Raw genomic sequence first — 25,557 nt, forward strand, 5'->3', positions numbered from 1 at the left:
CTCATTAGGGTCACTCATTTGATGTGACTAAGCCTATGCTGGGAGGACATGAAGGTTTTTCTCATTAAATCTCTCATCTTTGGAGGGATGGGAGGGGAGAAGGGGGGTCTGCAGAAGTGCATTCCATGAAGGGGTGCAAACAATGAGAGTGGAGCCTGACCCATACAGCCCAATTCCCACCCAGCTGTCCTGGAAATTCAGCATCCACATCAGTGCCTGGGCAGAAGGACAGGGTCTGCAAATGCTGAGCTTTCACTGCCCAAGCAGCAATTGCACAATAACACCACAGAGGCCAAACAGCTCTGGAAATCAAGAAGAAAATTCTTTAAAAACTCCACTTTCTGAGAAAACAACTTAATTCATGTGGAAGTATGGACCATAATGAACTCCCAAATGCTTCAGCAATATAGTCATGAATAAACCCATGAGGGCTGAATAAGCATTTACACAAATGCACTCAGGGAGTTCATAAAATACCAGGCCACAACAGATTAAAAAAAATAAAACCACAGGATGAAAATGTTCCAGAGCTGCATCTCATATCTTTAAAGCCAAACTGTAAAATAGGGAAAGCTGGGATGCTCTGAAGAGAGATTTTTTGAAAAGGGATGAAAACCAAAAAACAGATCACACCAACTCATTGACTGGTTCTCCCAAACAACTGCATACGTGTAACCTTGCACACATTAAAAAGTATTAAAGAACACTTTAATTTAATGGACAGATTGAATCTTTAACTGATAGCTCCCAGCACTCATAGCTTCACACTGGAAATTGGTTAAATATGGTAGTCATTGCCAACAGTTGACTGCTCCAGAATGCATATGCCAAAAAAACAAATAAAACATACTGACAGAGTTATATCCCTTCATTAAAAAGCACAAAAAAAAAAAAAAAAAAAAAAAAAAAAAAAAAAAAAAAAAAAGTGAGAGGTACTGAAATTTCTCATAGTTGTACTGTTCTATTTTTAGGTTCATCTAAAGAAAAAGTCACTGGACAGGAGAGCTCAAGAGGTGACCTGGGCTGCTCCTTTCCCAAGGCCAGATCATCTTCCCTCAATCCACACAGAGTTGTCTTAACAGGAGATTAAGGTCTCAGGTAACAGAGACTGTGTAGGATTTCCAGGCAAAGGACCCCAGAGTTTCTGTACCATTATGGCTAAAAAAAAAGGATGGTAATAAAGTTCAACCTGCCTGAGTCTCTCTTGCTTTGATCCAAGTTCAGTATTTCTTCTACACTCCCACCATGTCTCCACAAATACTTCTTTTGCACACCTAAAAGCGCCATTGACCTTTAGTAACCTTCTCTTCAGATTAAACTTTAATTAGTTCTTTTATTCCTCTTTCCAAGTCAGGTTTTCCAAGACTTAAGTCTATATGACAATTTAATACAATTTAAAAATTAATATAATTTTGTAGAACTTCATCTCTTGCAATGAAATCTGGCATAAAATGAAGTACTGTGAAACAAAGAAAAAAATCTTGAAAGAATCCTAGAACAGGCTCACATCAAACAAACATTTTTAAAAGCTGAATGTGAGAAATTAAAGGGTTTCTTCAGTCTCAATATTTTAGCCAACCTCAGTATCACTACGGGTGAAGTAATATATCACAATTTTATCAGTAACTTTCACTGATAAAATCATGAGCAGACTGACAAACCAGGTGTTTTTTCTCATACAAGTATCACACTGGCATATATCTTATTGGATTGTTTGCCTTTCCTTTTCCTACAGTGCTCATATTGATGGAAAACAAATACCTACAAGCAGTTTTGTCATCACCTCTACTGCTCCAGGAGCACAATACATAAACTGGTGTGCAGCTCACACATCGCCCTCACTGGCTGTATCACTTTGTGTCACTTCACAGAAAGGCATCTCTATAATTACAGATTCATTTCTGTCTCAATATTAAACATGCTGTATTACAAAAACATCTGACCCAAATAAAAGCTGAAAGCAGCTGTTGTTTTTCCAAGATAATTCTTCCAGCAATCCATCACAGAGAAATAGAAAAAGTCACAAAGCTTCTTTGGAGCAGAAGTGAAATATAATTTTTTTTTAATTATTTCCAAACTTTAGGTCTTCAACATTGAAAATCCAGTCTCTAAATAACATTATTGCCTGTTCTAGCTCAGAAAATGACTTTATGTCTGACAGACTTTTATTAAAAACAACTTGTCTTAACACCTTTGTTGATTTCTCACCAATATTCAGCCTTATATTTTTTGACACTAACAGGCAATTTCAGAATCCAAAGAACCAGAAGTAATGAACAAAAAATCTAGTACACAAACCAAAAAGGAATTCAAAGGAATCCTAAAGGCATTATCTTCATTTTGTCCTGGTAATCACTTGGCCATACCATGACTTACACCACACTTCTGTATCACCAAGATTTTCCTCTAGTGATTCCAATGGAAGTGGAAGGCAGAAACAATGTTCAGCTTTAAGAGGAATAAGGCATTACAGTACCAGTGATTTGTTTTAATACCCAACAGATGTTAACAAGGTTTTATACTGCTTGGCAGGGTTTTGCTGTGCTGTAAACCTGACTAAGACACAAGACAGAGGTGGTGGTTATTGCCTTACCTTTCAGGTCTACGTCATTTTTGTAGCTCATCGACCATAATCCAAATCCATTAAAGCCACATTAAACTATCAAAAGCTACAAACACTGGATAAATGTGACTATCACCTTAACCTATGACTTGATCAGCATCAGATACAACAATAGTTTTATACGACAAATTGAATCTAGAGCAATAAAAGTTTCTATGTCATCTTTAAATCACACGTTTTCTTTCTGCTGTCTTGAAGTATGGAGATCTGTAACTCATAAAAGCAGCAACCACTTCACCCAGGAGACACAAGCCCTGAGATATCAGTCTTGTTTTAGAACATTTTTTTGGTTTCCAATTTCTGGAACACCTGAGGGTTCATCTGATTTTATTTTTTCAGTGACCAAAGAAGAATCTAAGCATTTGCAGCATCAATTCCTCACCAAAAAAGTACACTTCCCCCATAGGAAGTGTACCTCTGCCTAAAGTGCATGCTCACAACCAACCATCTTCCTAAAAATTATCTGGAATTAGAACTAAATGTAACAGCTGTTTAAATGTTATAAAATCAAGTGTGAGCCTTATCCCCCCAAAAAAACAGGTAGAGGAGGGAACAAATTCTTTCTCCTGAGCTCAAACACTTGAAGCAGAAAGTTGCTTAATAATTTGAATATCACAGCATAATTCTTAACCTGACTCTCAGGGATGCACAAGCCCACAATGAAGGTGCCACAGTTTGAAATACAGAACTGAAAACTGACAGCACCCCTCTTTTGCTTTTTTGTACTTTCACATATGAAGTACATCATAGAGTTAACAAAGATACTCATGTTCAGTCTTCTATTATATCACCCCACAAATCCTCCCCAATCTCAAATGAAGAATATTTTTTTTAAAGTTTGGATCAACACCAATTTTTTTAAACACCTAATTGTGACACTCCTGTTAGAACATCTCACATTACATATCCATGCCTAAAATGCTTTGACATTATTGATCTTGTAACACATGAATCTCCAAACAGCCTACATCAAGAAGTCTTTCTGTGTTTAGAAAAACAGTACTCTGTGACATACAATACCTTGAGTTTGGGAAGCAAAAACAAGCAAATACTAATGATTAGTAGTTTATTTCAAATCTTGCAATAGTGAAGCCCCTGTCAAAAAGAACATTAAAATGGAATCATGCCTACTTTGACAAACAGCAGCCACAAAAATAAGATGGCAATTTCACACTCCCTCTTGCACCATAATCTAAGTGACTCTATCATATCCTCCAAGGTAAAAGATTTACAAGGTATCAAAGAACCACCATTAATAAAGGAAAAGCAATGCAAAGAATGAATAGGGAAGGCTTCTCACTGGAGAGGATGTGGGTTGCATCAAACTCTTGCCATTTGAATGCATGATTTTATTTCCAGGCTCAGTGAATTTTCTGCTCTGCTTGAATAGGTATTAGTTCTTGGCAAACAATCCATCCCCACACCACACAGAAAGGAGATGAAGACTGTAAATTTTACAGTTTAAGCACTAAGTGCAGTTGGTGAAAAGATCCCAGATATTTTCTCTAGAAAAGAAGAAAGATCATATGTAGATCATCAGGTGGCTATAGAACTTGCTGTAGGACACTTTTTGCTCTGAAGAAGAAAAACCCATTGCAACTTCCACTTTGAGCAGGATAGAGACATTGCTGAGTCTGAGCCTTCTTTCTCATCATTAAGACAAAAAGAATGGTAGATATTTTTGAGACACCATCTATTATCACCTTACCTACAACCTCTCAGTCCCTCAGAGCCCACAAAAGCTCTTCTCTACAACCAGCTCAGCACACAACTGCAATTTTACTGTTTGTTCAAGTGTCAGCACCATTCATCAGCACCACAGGTCAGGCTTGCAGAGAACTTTCTGTTCACTCTCACAGTTCTTTAACTACTACTTGTGTGAATCCATCTTGTGTTTCCTGTTTCACGCTCTGACAGACTCCTCAGGATACACTTTTTCCCTCCCTATACTGACAGAGTGTCCAATAGAAAGCTGGTCTATAACTTGGTTTAATAAGGCACTATAACCAGGCTGGGTAGACTAATCTCCCACAGAGTTCTACCACACATCTCTGAAAACAGAATATTTTCAAGACCCCTTTTTTTTGGATTGTACCAGCGTCGATGCTACAATGGGTTGCAATGCAAGATGTCACCAAAAGTCTGTATTCTATTGCCATCTGTTGAAACCAACTGGGGAGGTGTTTTTGTTCTCTTCTATGACCCATTTGTTATGACTCCAGGGGTAGGGGGGATGGGGGGAAATGGGGGGCAGGTGTCTTCTGTTAATGGCCCAGCTGTTAAAACCAGCTGGGGCAGGGTTCTTTATCTCTTCCAGGACCCATCCTCCCTGCAGGGGATATCTGCTGTCCATGGGCCATCAAGGCTCACTGCATGGCTGATTAAATTACATCATCCTATGGGAGATGCTCCACCCAAGAGAGGAGCCCAGCATTTCCACCTGGATAAACCCTGAGATTCCGAACACCAGGACAGTCTGTTTCCACTGGATTTCCAGAGGAATACCAGACCCATCTCACCAGCACTGGCGCCTTCTACAGGATCATCTCTGCTCCAACAGAACCACATCTGTCACTCCACGAGGACTTGACTGGACTGCTCCCAACACCCTGACCAGCAGCATGTCAGGTTGTGTTCTGACTCTGTCAGTATCTTTTTGTTTGTTTGCTTTTTTGTACTGCTATGTTTTTGGTTTTAATATTCCTAGTAAAGAACTGTTATTCCTTTTCCCATATCTTTGTCTGAAAGCCCCTTAATTTCAAAACTATAATAATTTGGAGGGAGGGGGGTTACATTCTCCATTCCAAGGAAGGCTCCAGCTTTTCCTGGCAGACACCTGTCTTTCCAAACCAGGACAACCAGGATCTCTGAAAACTCAAACAATGGAAGCTTTTGGCTTGTCAATTCAAATTTCAGATTCTTGTTGGATCTGGGTTTTGCAATTGGCAACATGACAGATTCTTTTCCCACACAAGAACTGCAGCAGGAATTTCCCCTGATGTTTAGCATAACCTTCCCAATTACTTACGAGTCAGTGTTGAAGAGGGAAACCTCCATCACAGAGTGTGCTTTGGGACATGCGACTGCCAATTGCCATGGATGTTTGTCTTGGACAATGCAAAATACTTCGGGTTGAATGTCACATTATTTATTTTGGTAGCATAACTAAACAGTGACAGGATGTTTGTTTATTCTGCTGACAAGCTGCACCCATAAAGCTTCAGAGATGCACTGCATTTGACAAGAAAATACTGCTGGAAAGCACCTTCTTTGATACATCACTGTTTTGTTAAAACCCCATATAGACTCATTTTGTATAGACACCAGTTCCATTACTCATAATGGTTTTATGAAAGAACAATATTCTTCCTTAGAGAATCAGCACACACATAATAAAAGACAATTTCTTTGTTACTGCATAGTGATAGCTAATGTGCCAGCATTTTATTTCATTTAAAATTTCAACTGAATTTAGTTTTAATTTAATCTCGAGTTAACTGTCCTATCCAGAGGTATGTATCAGTGCTGAACAACTAAAAAAATGTAATGCTGAATTACAGTCTACTGCCTAATCCTGCTCTTTATGAGACCCATTTTCATAGTCAGACTTGACATCAATGTGAACACCAATTTGAAAAAATACTGAATCACACTGCAAACTGTGTAAAACTTTCATGGCACTGAAACCAATACACAGAATTATTTTAACAAGTAGCTGGGCATAACACTATCTCTAAATTAAAATTTTACTGCATTCCCAAGCTGATGAAATATGTAATATTTTTGCTATCAAAGTGCAGCAAGTCAAAGCTAGAACTCTACAAATACCTCTTAAAAATCCCATTTAAATTATCTGATCCTTTTAATACCTAGTGTTTACATCACACCTTTCATTTCAAGGCTCTAAAACACATGCAAAGACTGATAATAATAAAAAAGCTAATTTAAGAGAAAAACACTGGATAGGTTCTTTACTGTAGGCAAACTTCTCAGGATGATGGGGCAAATTAATATCCACTCTGCATATTTTTAGCTATTTTGCAGTTAATAGGCTTCTTCAGATGTTTTTACTGCATAGTCAATGGTTACTATTTGCAACAATAGTGACTGTCATTTTTAATTAGCATTGGGTAACAGCCTACTAACATAAAAGACTTTCTATATTTACAATAAATAACCATAGGCTCATAAAAAGCCCTCAGAGCAGCTTCAGGTATACACTGGTTTCCTGGACTGTAACACACACACAATTTCTTCCAGAACTATCCAAACTTGGTCATTGCAATCCATGACCAATTTTATAGCAATTACAAATTTAGGAAAGAAGACTGAAACTACAGTGAGCATACTCTCAGAAATTACTGCCTGCACCCTTAAAAAAAGCCCATTGTGACCTCAGTGATAAGAGAGATCATAGAATCATTCAACATCCTGAGCTGGAAGAGACACAGAAAGATCATCAAAGTGCAACTACTAGATGGTAAATGGTAATATGTTCTAGTAATTACAATTTAAAGCCAAATGATGACATTAAGACAACACCTTTCGGGATACAAAGTCATCCCAATCTGAAAGTAACAGTTGAGACTCTACACAAAAGCTCTCACTTTTTATAACACAAAGCTATTAAAGGTATTACAAAGGAGAGGTACTCTAACTTTAAGGAACAGTTGGAAAATTAACACCAGGTATTAAAAAAGTTACTGTTCCAGGTGCAGATCACTTCTTATCAAACATTTATTTCCAATTATGACATTGTCAGAATTCCCAGTAAATAGCATTATGGAAATGGCTGTCAGCCAAAGAAGTGGCTTCCCAAAAATGACTCCAGTCCAGCTGAGGATATTGCTCCCAAAACCTGCATCAGAAATGCATAGCATGGTGCCCTGCACATTTCAGCCTTACCTTCCAATTGTCAGAATGTCATCATCTCTTCTCAAAACACCAGAAAATATTTTGTACTCTATGTCCTTTCATATAATTTGAGGTCCTCCAGCTGACAATACTCTGACTCATCAATATTACGCAGACGGAAATTGCCCACAAAATCAAAGCACTGGGATAGAAAAGAGCTGGCGAGGAGTTGTTTATTGAGGCAGAAGCAATCATAAACATGCTGAGGAACTTCCCAGACTGTATTCGTAATTCTCATTAGAACATGCTGCCCATATGTTAGGAGAAGGGTCAGTTTAGCATTTTATCCTGTAGACCTCTACAGAAAACACCCATCTACATCTTCAGGCTGGCTAACAGACTCTCCCTCTCTCCCAAGAGGGATCTAAACAACCACTATCTACAAACCTACTCAAGACCAGACTGCTGTGCCTTTCCCTACCCAGTTCAGACATTGCTCTATCTAGAAACACATCCAAAAGAACAGAAAACCTTACTGGCATTTCCAAGAAACCTGTGACTAGCAGGCAAAGAAACTGCCAATGGGCTCTAAATCAGAGAAAGAAAATTATGTATATGCAGTTAGGACATATTACTGCAAGACAAAACACTATCAATCAACTACAAACACTGAAACAAACAACGCAGAACGGAGGTAAAGATGTGGTCAAATACAGAACAAAATCAAATGCAAGCATTCAAAACTTAGAATGACATTGAATACTGCTGGAAAGAGCTGCCATACTTATCTATGCATCTACTAACTTTGGTGTGCAATGCTAATTAGAAACTTGAAACTATCCACTCCTTCAACTTGTGCACTCTATTGGTAACTTCTTGTGCTCTCTAGGTTTATACTGCTGCCCCCAGTCACAGCAGGAACAGCCAATGCTTTCTGTACAAGCTTTTAACATTTCCACAGGTTAAGTTCTCCCTTAGGTGGGCAGAGATGCTCAAATTAAAAGCAATGTGACACACATTTAATTAAGTCTCATTCAAATTAAGTATCTAAGGTGCAGAAACCTTGACACAGCCAGAATGCAAGTGTGTTGATTTTGATCTGGTCTTGTAAGGATCAGAAAAGTTACACTTTTAATTTCTCCAACAGCGATGAGCATCCCTTGTTTTTGACCTCTTCACCAGTCTAACAACATAGGGTTGAAAGTAATACACTCTATCCCCAATAGATTAAATTATTTTATCTGCTTAACTTTTATGGCCCAATGACTCTACAACAATCTTTGCCATCTTCAAGCTGACTTCCCAGGAGGTAAAAATCTGCAAAATCCATTTCCCATCCACAGTCATAGAATAAAATGGGAAATGGCAATTGTTTCTCTAGAGAATACTTCCCAGATACTTTAACCTTGAAAGTAAACAGGATCTTTTGTTTCATTTCTGTGCCAACATTTGAGGAAACACATCAACCTGTGCACAACAATTTAAATGTAACATCTCTTTGTCTGCTTCTCACAGTCTGAACCCCACTGGTCACCTCTCAACTCATGTTGAATGATATAATGGACTTTTTTTTGTCTTTGTACTAGAGGGCCTGAGGAATGACATAGTAACTGCATTAGATCAAATTCACATCACTTACATGAAAAAGTCAGAATGACTATCATTCCCTGATACCAGTCCCTCACTGCAGAGATGAAGGATGAAAGAAGAGAGGATCTTAGAAGTTGTTATTTAAAGAATATATTAATCTAAGTATTTTTAAGTATAGCATTTTTTTATCTCTACTTGTCTGTCACGGCGCAGCGTAAACAAAGTCCCAGAAAAGATATACATACATTTTACAGTTTAAAAGAAGATATGAGAACATGTCACCCCATATCCTTTGTGGAGGCGTATCAGTAGGCAAAGCAGGGAGTCTATAAAAGACCTACAAAAAATAAAAAGGCATGCAAAAGCTTTCAAACCATCATTATTTCTTTACAAAACACTGGGAAGATATTCCAGTTTGCACAGGCATTTCTAGATCACAATATTATCTCTAGTTAACTTTCCTCTACAAAACCCAAGCACAGATACCTGAGAAAGGTAGAGAAATACCTCAAGAACACAGCATAAGTTAGAATGATTTCCACAGAAACTCCACCTGATCTTTACTGTTCTAAAGGGAAACTGTCATGTAGTTGCTGCTCTAAGATTTACCAAGATAAAGAATGACATAATTCACAAGACAAAGCATACACTCAGTTTCTCAAAGCTACAAGAATCCTTCTCCACACACACACACTTCTTACTGAGAAATATAAACAGAAGCTGTTTGGATACAAGTGCTTTTATTTATTCTATTTTTTATGTGCTAAGACATATTCCAGGCACTGTGTACTCAGAAAATACCACTGTATAAACAAATTTTACAAACTAAGCCATATTGTCTTGTTCTCCAGATGAAGAAAAATATTCCTTTCAAATGGAATACTGTTGGAAAAAATGTTTTTTTAATATTAGAGTTCTTTTTAGAATAAAACCTTGTCCTTTAAACAGAAAAATAAAATATATTTTTAAAAGTGCTAGGGGCTATTTCAATTATATCAAAAAAACACCCAAAACCCCAGACCAAACCACAACAAGTGATCATTTGCAGTAACAAAATACTGACTCTGCTGTCTACAAAGATAAAGATACAAGTAGGTAACTGAAGCAGGGTCACACATGAAAGAAACTCTGAAAATTTAGGGTGCAGTTTGTACTTCAAACTATGATTTCCTAAATTTTGTTATCAAGTTTTATATGTAAATGCTCTTCTCTGGCAATTGATTAAACTGATTAGATTTGGCACGTCACAAATGATACGCCTTCTTGTGACCTGTGATGAATACCTTGTACAGGCTGACAGTCTACTCGAATTCTTTCTCTACTGTCTCACAATTTTCAGCATTGAACTACCCCCATACACTCTATACTGCACTGAAACCAGTTTCCACAACCTCATACAACGTGCAAATATGAGCAGGAATCATCTCTCAAATACCTGCGAGCACTTCAGACTTCACATCCCGCTGGAGAATTCCCATGAGAGTTCTCAGAAGGGACAAGGTAAATACTGCAAACCCTTTAGTGCTGTTTAGTGCTGCAAATCCTTATTCCCTTCAGCAGACTCAGAGATTTCAGTGGAATTACTCAGCTCTTTGAGGGTGAGCACAAACACAGCCATTTGCACGGGATTTCTCAGTCTTGCAATCTACAAATTCACTTGGGAAGGCCAGAGGTTCTCCAGTACTGGTGTAAATAGACTCACTGGGGAAATGGAGGGTTGGTTGGGGGTTTATTCCAGCATCCTAAGATGTTGCTAAAACTACACTTCTGGCTGGATCCCAATGGAACACCTGAACAACTCAATAAAGGCCCATCTTCTGTTCAAGATTTAAACCAGACATGTGTAATCTGTCACTACTCACTCTCAAGGTACAAACCAGCTAGCTGATATTCAGCTACCCCATAAAACCCCCATATTAGTCACAAGTATCTGAAAAAGCCTCATCAGCACTAACTCTGAATTTTCTTCTGGAAACATTTTATTATCAAACCACTAGTATTTTAATTCTTTTTCATGTTTTAGGACTTTTGATGCAAATATGTCAGTATCCACCATGTGTGCTGCTGTAAGATAAAATATTGCTTGTCTCAAAATTTCATCAGTAGATATTGAAGGAATTACCATTATACCTGTTTTGTAGATGGAAAACAGAAATAGAAAGGTGAGTTGACCTGCCCTAATCCAATAACAAAGAAAGAAAAACACTATTTCTTCAATTCCTATCCATTAGGTTATACAGCATCCTTGCCTGAAATATCAGTTTGCTCTTAAGTATTATACATCCTAATAAAGGAGGATGATAAAACAATTTCAAAACACACCGAAAAGGAAATTAATTGTTACGCATCAATAGCTATATCTGAGTTTTGCTCTAGATATGGAAGCTTTGTGCTTCAATCTAAAATTGCAATCTCAATATAAATAAAAATTTTCCTCTGAAATAATAATCCATTATTAATGTAATAACAATGTACCATTCCATAAATGTCAACTCCAACATGAAGAAAAAAGCAAAATATTGTCCACTGATAGCAACAATTCCATTCTTTTCCCTCCTCCTTATTAGCGCAGAATACAATTAGAGAACTTTTAGTACCTTTGAAGAGATGACAATTTAAAAAGAAAAATGAGTAAAACGTGTTGATCATTCCTATTGTGAAAAAAATTTGCAACAAACGTGGATTTCACTGTTGTTGGGTCTATTTTTGATGATTTGGTCTGAAGTCCAGAGGTGTGCATTCCATTCCTGGGTCTAACCCGCAGCGGTGCACAGCGATAGTGACCCCAGCCTCCTGAACAGGTACCTGGTAACACCCTCTTGGAGCAGCTGAGAAGGGAAACTGTGGGATTATCACCCACAAAAAGCTCCAAGTGTTCCCTAGCAAATCTACAAACACCTTAAAACTTGTTACACCGTGTGTCTATGCTCAACTATCAATTCCTCTGCAAGCTTGTGGTAAAACAAGTGTTTTACAACCTCAGTGGGGGCAGGGAGGAGGGGAACGCCAAAACTTTACAGTATTTTATCAAAGGTGTGTCTAATGCATTGCCAAAACCCCAATAGACTTCAGCATCTATTACAAGAAAGCTGAACACACCTCATGTCCCCCAGATGTCTCTGCACTCTCATAGTAAATGTACTTTTCACTACTACAGGGAAATGATCCCTCTGTGCTGGAAACTGAACCTGACCTGTCCCTTTTCTGTTTCCTAAGCTTTCAAATTGCTAATCACTAATTAGCATCTCTGGTGGCTCTCTCAGAACACCAGAGTTTTATGTGCAAGCATGACAATCCTCCCCATACCCCTTGGAGCTGATCAGCAGAATCTCAAGTTCTTCCCTGAGAAGCTGAGGATAACACTGGAGCCTCTCAACTCAAGGAAAATCAGAAACGTGGTCCAAGTCTCTCTGGCAGCAGTCCAAACTCCCCCAATATTTACCAGCTAGAACACTAAGCTCTGATTTTATTTCCTACTTCCTATGACCACCATTTTTGAAGTTTAAAAAAAATCCTAAATACATATCATACACTTGCTTAAAAACAGGAATATGAAGCAATCCAAATAAATCAATATTGCTTCATTCTGCAAAAATCTAAAACTCATTCATTCAGAATAGCAGACTTCACCTAAATTTGTGCTGTCACTTGGTAATGTGGAAATCTATGCTGGGTTCTGCTTTTGTTTTGTTGGAGTAGGAGGATTATTTTAATATGGAGAGGATTGATTTTGTTCCTGTATGCATGAGCTGCTGTTGATACTCCCAACCAGAAAGACTCCTTTCTAGAATTATCATCAATATATATTACAAGAGAGTGTTTACTTCACCCTGCCTCTCTTTTAAAAGCCTCCACAGTGTTAATTCCCAGAGCAAGGCTACAGGTCTCCTACTCAAAATTTCCCTTTAGATTTTCTAATCCTTTTCTCCTTAATCTCCATTATACGAAAAGAAATCCACATATGCATGATCTGTGGGAAGCTAAGTAACTTTACCTCTCACCATAGTTACCACATCTGATTTAACCACTGGCTCCGGACATTGCATCATTGTCCTTTAAGATTTCAGATTTTATTTGTGTATGCCTCGATACATTCATCAAGCATAAAATTCTACAACCAGACTGATTTTAATATCATTAGTAGACAATTACATTTCAATTTATGCGACTGTAAGATAACATACCATGCACCTCTGCTCATTCTGTACTGTGTGTACTGCTGTCTTTCAGGATCTCAGAAGCAAAAATGTTTAAATGTGTTACTATGAGCGTTACTGACAAGGTTTTCTGTCTAATCCACCGCTTTGCACGATTCTGAAACAATGTTACATTCCAATTTTCATTAGTGTGCTCAACTATTCTATCAGACTTTTTTGTTTCTCATGGTAACCAATTTTATTTGACTTAAGGGAAGCTGTTCCAATATTTAGAGGCACTCCGAGATGGCAGGAGTTTATCTAGGAGCATACATGTCGTGTCACAGATATTCCTTTCCTTGCTCTTTTGGATTCCCCCTCCCTTTCCGACCCCCCTTCAAAACCAGTAGCAAACAAATGAGAATCTCGACCTGCCACCCTGCACCGGGAACGTGCTCACTTCATCTCTTTATGTAAATATTCAAGTTACAATGGGCACATTTCGAAAGCACAGCTCGGTAGGTAAAACAGATGCTTCTTACGTTCCTTCATATGCACTGAATCCCTCTGCCAGAATCACCAGGCGCAACGCAAGAACTAAAGTATAAACATCTGCAACACCTCTCTGTTTTGTTAACATTCTTTCACACGTTTTCTTGCTAACTCCAAAAAGGCTCGACGGTGTAAAAAAAAAAAAAAAAGAGAGATAAAAAAAACCTGAAACCAACAACAAACAGCGAAATTGGAAACATCTGCGAGATAGCTACGGAAAACGGAATGAAACACGAATAAACAAAAACATGGCGAAAGTGGCCTGGGGTTGTTACACTGTCAGATCATTTTTCCGAGCCCGACATCAAGGCTTTTGTTACAAGCAAAGCGGTCATTTGCATGGAGAACCAACAGGGTTTCTCCTCCTTCGGCCGTAGCACACACACACACACACACACACACACACACACACACACACACACAGACACCGCGGCGGTGCCGGCGCACGGCGAGCCCGGAGCCCCCCGCACACCGACACCGCGGAGCCCCCGCGCTCACCGCGCTCCGCCGCCCAGACGCGATCGAGGCATTAAAAAATAACACACGAACCTTTGGAGCGCTGCCCCAGCCGGAGTTCTCTCCCTCTCCCTTCTGCTCTGCTGTTGCTGACAAGATCAGGCTGAGATTAACAAGTCCATGCTACTCTGCCAAGCTCGCTCCTCCGGCGGCTGCACACACGCCGGGGGCTCGCAATAATACCAAACTTTGGGAAAGTTAAAAATGGAATGGATTGAAGGAATGTAAAGCACAATGGCAGGGAGGCAGAAAACACTGCCTGGACAATTATTGCAGCAGCACGCAGGGCACTGCTCTGTAGTCAAGGCTGTGTCAGCACTTTCTTTCTAAAGCCCCCCCATTTTCAGGGGGCTGCAACTCAGAAAGGAAAAAAAAAAAAAAGAAAAGAAAAAATGCTTATGGCCAAAAATATTGCAGGTAAACCCCATTCCCTTTGCATTTTAGATCACTCATTTGGACCATTCAGAAAGTTACAGGAGTCTGTGCACTTCGTCAGGCAGTCCCACATGCCTTTTTAAATGCAAATACAAGTCTTTTTTTTTTAAATTAGGTTTCACAAGAACTTGACCTACATTGTAAATGCCCCCCCCTTTTTTTTTTTAATGGAAGCAATATAAAAACATACCTTAACATCGAAACCCGGTTTGCATAAACATGGGATAATCACTAAATAAGTCCTACATACACATTGCCTGCAAGGTACCAGATTGGTAGCAGAGATATGAAAATGCTCCCAGAGACCATCCAGCACAGCCTCTATTGAGGGCTCAACCCCAATTCATTATGGTAACTTGGTAACCCAAACTGCTGAGGGCATCTGCATTTTCCCTGGATAAGGAAAGGGTCCTTATAATCATGTTAAAATAAGGAACAAAGCGTTTGATCTGTATTTACTACTTTACAACTACACTCTAAACTGTGGCACATCAGGGCAATCGCTGCTGCTGTTGTTAATCGCTGGGTTGTGGTAGCGACGTTTTTTTCTTTTGTTTGTTTGTTGGGGTTTTACTCTTGGCAATTTCCTCTCAGATACAGAAAAAAACCACTTTGCCAGATACACAAAGCCAGATACACTACGACACTTTTCACTTATGTTTAAAGTTATAATAACAAAATGAAGAAAAAACTCCAAACCATGAACTATACAGTCATATTACTACCTTGTTTTAAAGTAAAAATAAAAATACACCTTTATTGTAAAGACTGTGCAGCAGCCTAAGCCTGCTGGACAAGAAAGCCAAAGCCTAAGTCTTGACTGATATGGAATAGCCAAGACAACAGGTAGTTCATCTAATCCTTACAAGACTCAAGTCCATCAAAACTTTTCCATCAAAAGGCATCTTTCTGGTCTCTGTGAATTTCTGACTGCACAGTACTGTTGCATATGTAAGATTTAAAATCAATTGCATTCATTACAATGGGGCCAGCTATTAAAAATTCTTGGTTGCTGTGAATAACTCAGTAAAGCAACTTCGCTAGTAGCAACTGTCTCATTCCCAGTATCTTCTAAAAAGTCCTAACATTTGATGACTATATAATATCCATACAATAGATAGTGGTTGGAACTGGATGGTTTTAAAGGTCCCTTCCAAGCCAAACCAGTCTATGATTCTATGTTAGTATCCAATATTAGTACAGGTCATCTCCCATTTCTGCCTTGCAAGAATAGCTGCCTGGCATGTTTTGAAGACAAGCTGATTTGATATTAACACTTTCTTCCGAAATTCCTGCGCATAGCAGTTTAAAAATCCCAACATTTCTCCCAATAATCAGAAGAAAAATTTAACATATTAAAGGTAAGGTCCTAAATATTTTGCAAACACCACAACTCACCAAAAGAGTGAAGGATTCTGCTTCTCCATTATAATGGAGAATACACGATAATGGACAATACCACCACACCCACCTGCTCGGAGGAAGAGAGCCCTACTGAACAGTGAGGCAACCTGTGCTCCTTCCAATCTGAACCAGCACAGGGCTTCACAACCCCGCCTGAGGCCAGTGTGGTCTGCAAATCCAAGAAATGATGGGGGGACACACCCACTTCTGCACCTGGCACTGGGGTTCTAATGGCCACGGAGAGGAAATAGGTAAAATCTCAATCCACAGCAGTTTTCTTCAGCGTATGAAAGCAGAGCACTGAGGTTTCTGCTCTGCTCCACCAAATAACACACAGAGGGTTTATGTTCTTGAAGGATACATAATTTGCATGCAGTGTTTAATGGTAGACAGATGTTTTTCTCTGATCATTAATCTGGAGCAAAGTGGAAGGCTACTGGAAACAAATGAGTAAAGTTCTCCTAAAGATTTAGAGCATTCTGTGCACACTGCTTAACTTAAACTAATTGCTAATTCACATTAATGAGACATTGAACAGGACAAATATTAACACATTATGTTTCAACTGGACAATACCAAGAAATACAAAATGAAAGCTGATTTTTCATCTTCCTTTTATGACACCAGGAGACAAGGAAAAAATAAAGAAGACACAGTATAAAACTTCTTACTAGATCAAACTTCATACTTCCTATTGAAGAATAAAGTGGTAGGATTTATAAGAACTCTAAAAGCACCGGTATATAGGCAATTAAACTAAATTTAATTAAATTAAGACTCAGCTTTATAAATTCGTATGGTAGGTTAAGCAGAAAACATATATTAACCTAATATTAAAAAGTACAACCTTTGTATATTAATAACCATATCCAGGAATAACAATAGACATTTTGTTTAATTTAGCAGGAAACTACAAATTTTAACAACTTCAGAAGATCATTAGCTTAGCTCTCATCCCCACATTTATCACACCAACATTTACACTATAAATCAACAGCTGCAGCCTAAAGCTGAAAACATGCCAGAAATATGCATAGGTTGTATCAATATTTGCACATGGAGCCTTGAACATAAATTAGTTGACACTCAACACTTCAAGCTTCCTCCCTGAAGTTGCAATATTTAAAGGTTAAAGATTAGACATGCTCCCTCTTGTGTTAAACTAAGAATACACGAATACATGCTGTTTTCTCTGACATGATGGTTGCTTGGCCATCTGTTTCATCAAGCAACCCCTTTAGCTCTGGCTACTAATGTCTGACAAAGCTTCACCAATAACCCTCCAGTTTAAAGACAGATACAGTCTCAGCAGGTAACCTGTATCCACAGGGTATCTGTGTTACATTAAATTAGCTATCAGAAAGGACCATTAAGAGATTGCATATAAACAAAACCTGTTGCAAATAAGCGTCTTGGACAAATACATGCATGACTTGATCAATTACATGGCAAGTTACACTTCTGCAGTCCCTCCAAGCATCACAGAGCCAGATTCAAGCTGCTCAGTACCATTAATCATGGGGAACACTGAAGAGCAAATTTCCTTCTAAATATTAGCTTACAGGATATTTAAGACAGACAGGAAGAACAGGAATATTTTACAATGCCACATAATTATGTTTGTAAATACAGCAACAATTGAGCAAAGTTTTCAATCCTCCACCCAGGCAGCTCAGGGTGAACCATTCCCTGCACAGAACCTTAATGGAGTCAAAATCCCCCTTATAAAAATTCTCTTGCAGGATCTGGTCCCAAGATCATGTCTAGACATGAATGCTAATCCCAGGTGTAACTAACACTGAAGTTTTTACTAATACACTTCTCAAACAAAGCCTTTGCACCTGGTGTGGGTTTGGTAAGTTATGTTTAGGCATACATTTGCTGGTTATGGTCAGCACAAGGCTAAATGCTAGGGCAGCTGTGAGTAAATATCAGTAAACAGTTCAGAGTTGAGAGCTGAAGAGAATCTAAAACTCAACTACATGACTTTCCACATTCCCTTTTATTTATTTACCCCCATCTCTTTGGGGTGGACAGATACTTTCAGTGCAATGAGGTCTATGCACACCAGAAATAATGCCACCAAATATTCTAAGAAATATACTTGCTCTTTCAAACCATGAAAGTTAAATGTGTTCGGTGGAAGTATTGGTGTTTATTTTCCCACAGTCTTCTGCACATCAGTAAAAACATAACCACAATGTTCAGAGAGCAAAAAACCATCAGAGTTATTGATGGATAGAGGTTTGGGGGTCTCTTCAAAGCCTCAGACTCTAGCAGCACACTGCTTGAAGCACGTTTGCTACCAGTGCATCAAGAAACCAAACTTCTGACACGGATTTCAGCAACAGCATGAAGTTTGTATTTCCTGCACGTACAGGTCCCACGGGCACATTTCCCTCCTGCTTGGAGTGATGAAGGGCTGTCCCAGTGCCCGTGTCACGCACTGAGGTGCTCGGGTCACAGCAAGGAGCCGAACATCGAGACACTGCCCTCTACGCAGCACCCAGAAAGCAGCTTTTATATTAGGTTTGACACTGCAAGAGTGGTTTTATTCCCTCGCACACACAGTAGGAACTCTGCAGGATCACGTCCCCTTTTTTTTTAATGGAAACACTCACGTACGTCTGGCAGAGGAATTACTGCTCGCTTAAAGCGGTGCCTGTCACCTTACAGGGACCGGCCAGAGGTCAGCAGGTCACGCAAAGCCTCTGAGCGCAGCCGTGGAGATCCACAGCTCGCCGGGGATCCCGCCGGGAGCCCGCGCAGCCGGCACCGGCCAGAGCAGCCCCAGCTCCGCACCTGTAGCGCCCGGCGGCACCGGGCGGTGCCGGGGTCGGCAGCTCCGCTCCCCGAGGGCAGCGGGACCCGTGAATGGAGCACCAGAGACCCCGGCGGCCGAACGCAGCCACCCCCCCCTCCCCACCCCGTCCCCCGCGGTGCGGGCGGGACCGGCCCGGCTGCGAAGGGAGCTGCGCCCGCCCCGCGCCTCCGCTCACCGGGGAAACTCGGCGCCGGCCCGGGGAGCCGAGGGCAGGGGGCTGCCGCCGTCTCCGCTATTTAAACCTCTTCCCGCCGTCTCCGCCTCACTGGCTCCCACTCGCTCCCTCCGCCCCGCGGAACTCACGGGGGGCGGCCCCGCCCCTCCCGATGTACACACAGCCACACGCCGCCCGCCGCCCCGCCCGCACGTCCCAGACCCGCCTCCCATTGGTTCAGCAGCCTGCCCGTCAACGTAAGAGCCTACAGCATTGGCTGGCGGCGCTGTTTATCACAGCGCGCCCCGCCCCGCGCCCCGCCCCTCCCCTTCCCGGACACCTCGGGGGTGTTAAAACGGCCGTTTGAAGTCACCAGCAAAATTTACTTTTAGGCTCCGCCCGCTGAGCCCCAGAACACGTTCTGATTGGGCGATAGGAACTCGCTCTCTGCCGCCACTGGGTGGCCGGGTGTCCATAACCCCCTCAAATCCCGCCTATCCCGATGTCGTCATCCCATTTGATTTGTCCGCGCATGCACGTGGCCCCGCCCATTCCCACACCGCTGCCCATTCACACGCGGCTCCCCGCGCTCTGGGGCGGTGTCAGCACTCACGGCAGGGGAACGTGAGGAAGGGAGCCGCTCATTGGCCGGCGCGCCGTCGCTCTCCCTCCGTCCCCGCCCCCTCGGAGCGTACCAAGCCGCGGCGGCGCGGGGGAGCGCGGGACGTTGGTTCGGCCCGTGTCCATGAGGGCCGGGGCGGGGCGCGCGCCGTTTCCCGGCATGCCGCGCGCGCCGTAGGTAGCTCCCGCCGGGACGCGCTGGGAAGGAGGGCGGGAGGGAAAGGAGGGAGGGGGGAGGCCGGTGCCCGATCCAAGATGGCGGTGCAGGAATCAGCCGCTCAGCTCTCAATGACTCTGAAGGTGCAGGAGTACCCCACTCTCAAGGTGGGTGCCGGGCCGCCCCCGGCGCGGGGGGAACGCGTTAACGCCCTCAGCGTCCCTCCCGAGCAACGCTGAGCGGGAACCCCTTCTCCCCCACGTTCTGTCCGCCTCGGGAGCCCCGGGGCTGTGGGATGGAGGTTGGGAACGATTCCTATCGCGTAGTTCCCGCCCGTCCCCGTTTTTCCTCTGCTTGTCGTCTCTGCTGGTGCCGCTCCGCTGCTGCTCTTCCCATCCCCCTCCGCGGAGGGAGAGGGACGTGCCTGGAATATGCGGCTCTTCCCTGGTGTCTCCGTGCACTGAGGGGACGGGGGAGGCCCCCGGGCCACTCGGGGGACACAAAAAGAGCTGGAAAGGAGCTGGGAGAGAAGTGAGGTCCTTGTGGTCGCGGGGCGGTGTGAGGGGGGAGCGGGCTCGGACGGAGCAGGGCTGGGGGAGAGGGGCTGGGGCGTGTGAGTGGAACGCACTCCCTGAGGAGCACCGAGGGCTGCCTGAAGTGCTCATCCCAGATGATTATCTGCATCTACGTGGCGTTGTTAGGAGATGTGTGAAAAGGGAGGCAGTGGAGGTGGCTGTATAATATGGTTCCCTGGCTGCTTGGTCCCCCGAAGATGGAGATGAGCTTAAAATATAAAAAGGGACAGACATACTGAGGCAAAGCAAAGTAGAGTTTGGTAAAAGGTCTTCCTTGAGATACTGTGTCTGCCTGCTGGATGGAGGTCTCCCAAGGCTGCTTAGGGGGTCTGGTGCTTTAACCAGGTGTTGTGAGGCAGGTGAAGGACTCAGCGATGACCTTAATGCTCAGTGCCCCCGAGAAGTGTTGAACTGCAAGGGTGATGCTCATAGGAATCAACGGGAACCTTTGTTTGAAGTCTTGTGTTGTATGTACAGGAGGTCTACCACATAAATAGCAGCAAGCGTGGAAGGGACCTGGCAGAAGGATCTCTATTGCAAAATGCTTATTTAAACATCTCTCGTGTCAGCATATCCACATTTTGCCGTCTGTAGAAGATGTTTTTGCAAAGTCAACTTTGTTGTGGTGAGATCATGCTGTGCCTTCACACGCCGAGCATTGTGTGCTCTTTGCAGCGTTGGTTCTGCAGGCTCTCTGGCCATGCTCTTCTTGTGCATGTCCTCCTGCACTAGCTCCGTTCTGCTCAGGTCCCGAGAAGCAGAAGGACAATGTGTTGATTCCCATTTTACATGTGAAGGCTCCTTTTTGTCACTCAGAAGTACTTTGAAGCTGACAGCATCAGGCTTAAATTTTAAAATAGCTGTAAAGAGCTCTCTAGCACTTTCTATGTCCAGAACAATGTGAAGGCATTTAATGTTAAGAACATCGTTTTAAGACTGCATTTTAAGTGTATTCCAGTTGTTACCACAGGTTTGGTTGCTACATTCCTGAAAAATTACTGCAGTGAGGATCAGTGAGTTTTTTGTTTTATGCTTATGACTTCAGATGAATTGTCAAGGTGCCAGCCATTTAAAAGGTAGAGAATATTTTGGACTAATTCTTCTATTTCCACAAGCATTCCTTTTCCCTAAAATATCTCAACAAAAATATACATAACAGAATGGAATGTTGTTTGTAAAGTTAGCAAGCTAAATAGTGAGTGAGACACCCTTGCACTGGAACTCTCAATTTCCAAGCAAAGGTGATGTTTATTGACTTTTTCCAGCAGCCATTCAACTTCTGGGTTGTTCCTGTAATCTTTAACAACATTTTTCATTGTTTAAAAAAACCTGTCAGAACAGTGTCTGCTCAAATCTTTTGAATGTGTCCTCTGAAATGTTCTTAGCTGTGAGTCATATATCAAAACATTTTAGTGGTAGAGGTGAAAAAGCAGCACAGAGAAATGAACAGTAAGGCTAAAACCTACTAAAGTAAGTTGATATGGAATCATATTTTGCTCTTTAGGAGTCAGGTACCTAAAAGTTTGGAGGACTGAGACTCTGAATTTTTATTTCCAGTTTATTCAAATGTAAAATGAATGTGTATCTCTTTTTTAAATTTATTTTGTTCACCAACACAGTAGCTCAGATATTTCTCTCAGAGCTCTAGACACTGGTGATTTTCCCTTATGTGAGTAAAATATAAAAGATTGCAGACTTGTATTTATATCCTTCCTGTTTCCTCCCTCTAGCTTCCTCATGCCAGCATCACTAGATAATAGTTGTGTAATAGTTCTACATTTACAGTGTGTTCCACAGAGTGCTTTTCATGTGAAAGAGTGCTTCAAACTGCAGAGGGAAATCCCTGTTCCATAGCTAAATTGTGGTTGCTGCTGGAGTGGAAATACTTCAGCTGTTCTTCAGCAGTTCAGCTCAGGGGAAGTAAATAGAGTTCTTCAGCTGAATCTAGAGAAGCTCTTTAAGTGTACAGAATAATTCTTGACTATTCCCCTCCTGTCTCCTCCAGTCCCTTCTCAAGGACAAGAAGGTTGTCAGCTATTCTTCTACCAAACTGCTGTGGAATCTTTTTTTTTTTTTCTTTTTAATCCTACTGATGGGGAATTCAGCTAGTCTCAGATGAGAGCATATAAGATGAAAGCTGACAATTTGAAAATGAATGAATGCAAACATTGTTATCATAGTTCTTTGCTGAAAATAATAAACAAGTGATGACAGGAAGCTGGATAATTCATCCATATCTTTAGAAGTATGAATAATTATTAAACTGATAGTAAGCTCTATAGGCTAAGACCCCAAAAGTGGAAGATGGAAGACCCAAAAGCAGGAATAATCACTTTTGAAAATATTCTGGGCTGTTTGTTGGCAAGCAGTTTTGGGGTAGCTGGTCTGCTACTGCTTTAAAAAAAAGTTCATCAACAGGAGAGTTGTAGAAGTACAGGATCTGTCAGTGCCTTCTCAGAGTTACTGTTTGGTTTCTTTTGTTGGCAGCTCTGTCAGGGAAAGTACTGGCAGCAGATTTAATAAGATACTCATTTCTTATGGAAATGCAATTGTTAGATTGTTAGAGGGAAATGTGTAGGAGACTGGGATTGTATGAAGTTTGTATTGTTTCTGTCCTGAGTCCTCAGAATAACTGAGGTTAGAAAGGATCTCTGCAGACAGTCCAGTCCAGCAGCCTGTGCTCTGAGCAGGGTCAGCTGGAGCAGGTTGCTCAGCACCATGGCCAGACTGTTCTCAGTTATCTCCCAAGGTGGACACTCCAGCCTCTCTTGGTAAACCTATTCCCAGTGTTTGACTGCTGTTGGGGTACTGAAAGAAAGTAATCCTTTGTTGACAAGAAATTTTCTGTATTCCAATTTGTGCCCATTGTTATATTTTTATGGGGCACTGCTGAGAGGAGTCTAGCTCCATCTTCTTTATCTCCATCAAGTTTTCATACCCCTTAACAAGGCTCCCCTGAGCCTCCTCTGGGTTGAACAATCCCAGCTCTCTCAGCCCTTCTTCCCATGTCAGATTCTCCAGTCTATCAGTGATCTCTGTGACCTTCTCTTTACTCATTCCAGTATGTCCATGTTTCTTTTGTACTGGAGAGCCAAAACTGGACACGGTGCTTTGGATGGGTCCAAGTTCTAATTAGAGCAGAGGGGAAGGATCACCTTCCTTGGCCTCCTGGCAGTGGTTTTTTTCCCTAACACAGTGGGTTTTTTCCTAACACATTCTGGGGTGCTGCTGCTAACCTTTGCTGCAGGGGCACATTGCTGTCATAGGCAGCTTGTCCAGCAGTTCCCCAGGCTCTGTCCTGCAAAGCTGCTTCCCAGGTTGTTGGTCTCCAGCATGTCCTGGTACAAAGGGTTGTTTTTTCTCAAGTGTAAGACTTTGTTTCCCTTTATTGAATTTTCTGAGGTTCTTGTTTGCCCTCTTCTCCAGCCTGGTGAGATCCCTAGGAATGACACCACAGCCACCTGGCATATTAACAGCTCCTCCCAGTTTAGTATCCTCTGCAGACTGGGGAGGTGCACTCTGACCCATCATCCAGGTCACTAATGGGGATGTCAAACAGTTCAGATCAACTTTTTTACCTAGTGAGGCAGAAGAAGTACAAGGTTAATTTTTTGCATAAGTGGTTGCAATACTTTATTTTTTCTTATGCTTATAAGTTTTACTCTAAGTTGGTTTTGAACGTAATTTGAAAAGTCAAGAGTACTTTTGACCAACTTTGAACAGGTAGCAGCAAAAGTTGTTCAGTGAAAGTGGTTCAAGCAGAACTTAAGACAGAAGTAACAACTTATAACACTTATTTCACTGTCTGTACATCAATATAAAAAAATGTATCATGATGGAATCATGGAATGGTTTGAGTTGGAAGGGACATTAAAGATCATCTTGTTCCAACCTTCCTGCCAGGGTCAGGGACACCTTCCACTACACCAAGTTACTCAAAGGCTTATCCAGCCTGGCCTTGAACACTCCCAGGGAGGAGGCGTCTGCAGCTTCCTGAGCAGCCTGTTCCAGTGTTCTGCCATCCTCACAATAAAAAATTTTCTTCCTCATATTTAATCTAAACCTGCCCTCTTTTAGTTTGAAGCCATTCCCCCTTGTCCTGTCACTACCTGCTGTTGCAAAAAGTCCCATTCCAGCTCTCTTTTTAGATTATCTAAGATTATCTATTATTTTAGGCCCCTTTTTAGATTACCTAAGTGCTTTTCAGATAGAAGGTTGGCAAAATAAGCTAAGCCTGGATGTTGGTAACAGCTCTGCACTAAGTCATCATGAACACTTATCTCATACTAAATCCAACTTCAACCTGGGTGCTCTGACTCACTGAGTGTGTTCAATGTCCATGCCCAGCGTTCCTGTGCTGCTGAATAATACATTTCCTGTTTTGACACATCGTGTCTGTGTGTGTGTGTCAGCAAACAAGTGTGACATCTTTTGTAGCACTGTTGTTTTCCTGCACTAGGCTGTGTTCTAAAAAACACTGTTTTAAGAAAAAGCTAACACTGCGGGACTTTGTAAGAAGTTTGACATTGTAAAGCAGCTGAAGAAATTGGCTCTTCTTGGTCTTTCCCACCCCTGCCCCCTCACTATAAAATACATTTTAAAGTGATTAATGAAGGAAGAAAACACAGTAAAAGGCAGTGTGGTCATGAGCTAGAGCTGTTGCTTGGTTATCAATACCCCCTTATGCCTGTAGGAAAATACATGAAAGGTATTCTCAAACATCTCCCAGATTTCCTGTCGGTCTCCTCAAAGTGAACACTTAGCTGATGTTGCAATTCCTAGTTGCACCATACTTGATTTGTAGTGTTTTCACAGGACAGTGGCCTGTGATCTCGTGAGTTTGGTTTGTGTATGTTTATGGTGTAGGAATAATATGTTTGTATGGTAGCTAGCACGTTGGGATCTTTAAATGTTGACATAAAACGAGATTTGAGTCTTTAGCATAGTGAGTATTTTTCAAGAGCTGGGAAATGAGTAAAGATGAGCTTCAAACATTTCCTAGGTACTGTAATAGGAGGAAAATGCTTTACTTGGTGTGCTCCCTAAGCATCTTCCCATTGTCTTTGAAATCAGGAGTTCCTGTATAATCAGCATAGGAGTGTTCCTTTTGAGCTCA

General features: G+C 41.5%; 2 protein-coding genes across 7 annotated transcripts in view; one reads left to right on the forward strand and one right to left on the reverse strand.

Annotated features, from left to right (window-relative positions):
- The window catches only part of CTBP1 (C-terminal binding protein 1), a 240,701-nt gene extending 221,449 nt beyond the window's left edge, over window positions 1-19,252 (reverse strand). For both annotated transcript variants that reach the window (XM_063401448.1, XM_063401447.1), the window contains exon 1: window positions 19,110-19,252. The gene's annotated coding sequence lies outside the window, so the exon portion shown is untranslated. The remainder of the gene's footprint in view (window positions 1-19,109) is intronic.
- A 493-nt stretch (window positions 19,253-19,745) lies between these two features.
- The window catches only part of MAEA (macrophage erythroblast attacher, E3 ubiquitin ligase), a 47,955-nt gene continuing 42,143 nt past the window's right edge, over window positions 19,746-25,557 (forward strand). For 2 of the 5 annotated variants that reach the window (XM_063401454.1, XM_063401453.1), the window contains exon 1: window positions 19,896-20,033. Coding sequence is in view for 1 of the 5 variants with exons in the window: in XM_063401452.1 (XP_063257522.1) it covers window positions 19,965-20,033 (69 nt within the window). In the remaining 4 variants the exon portion in view is untranslated. The other 3 variants (XM_063401456.1, XM_063401455.1, XM_063401452.1) reach the window with 3 other exon arrangements.

This window comes from Prinia subflava, chromosome 7 (genome assembly GCF_021018805.1).
Source record: "Prinia subflava isolate CZ2003 ecotype Zambia chromosome 7, Cam_Psub_1.2, whole genome shotgun sequence".
In the NCBI taxonomy this organism is placed as follows: Eukaryota; Metazoa; Chordata; class Aves; order Passeriformes; family Cisticolidae; genus Prinia; species Prinia subflava.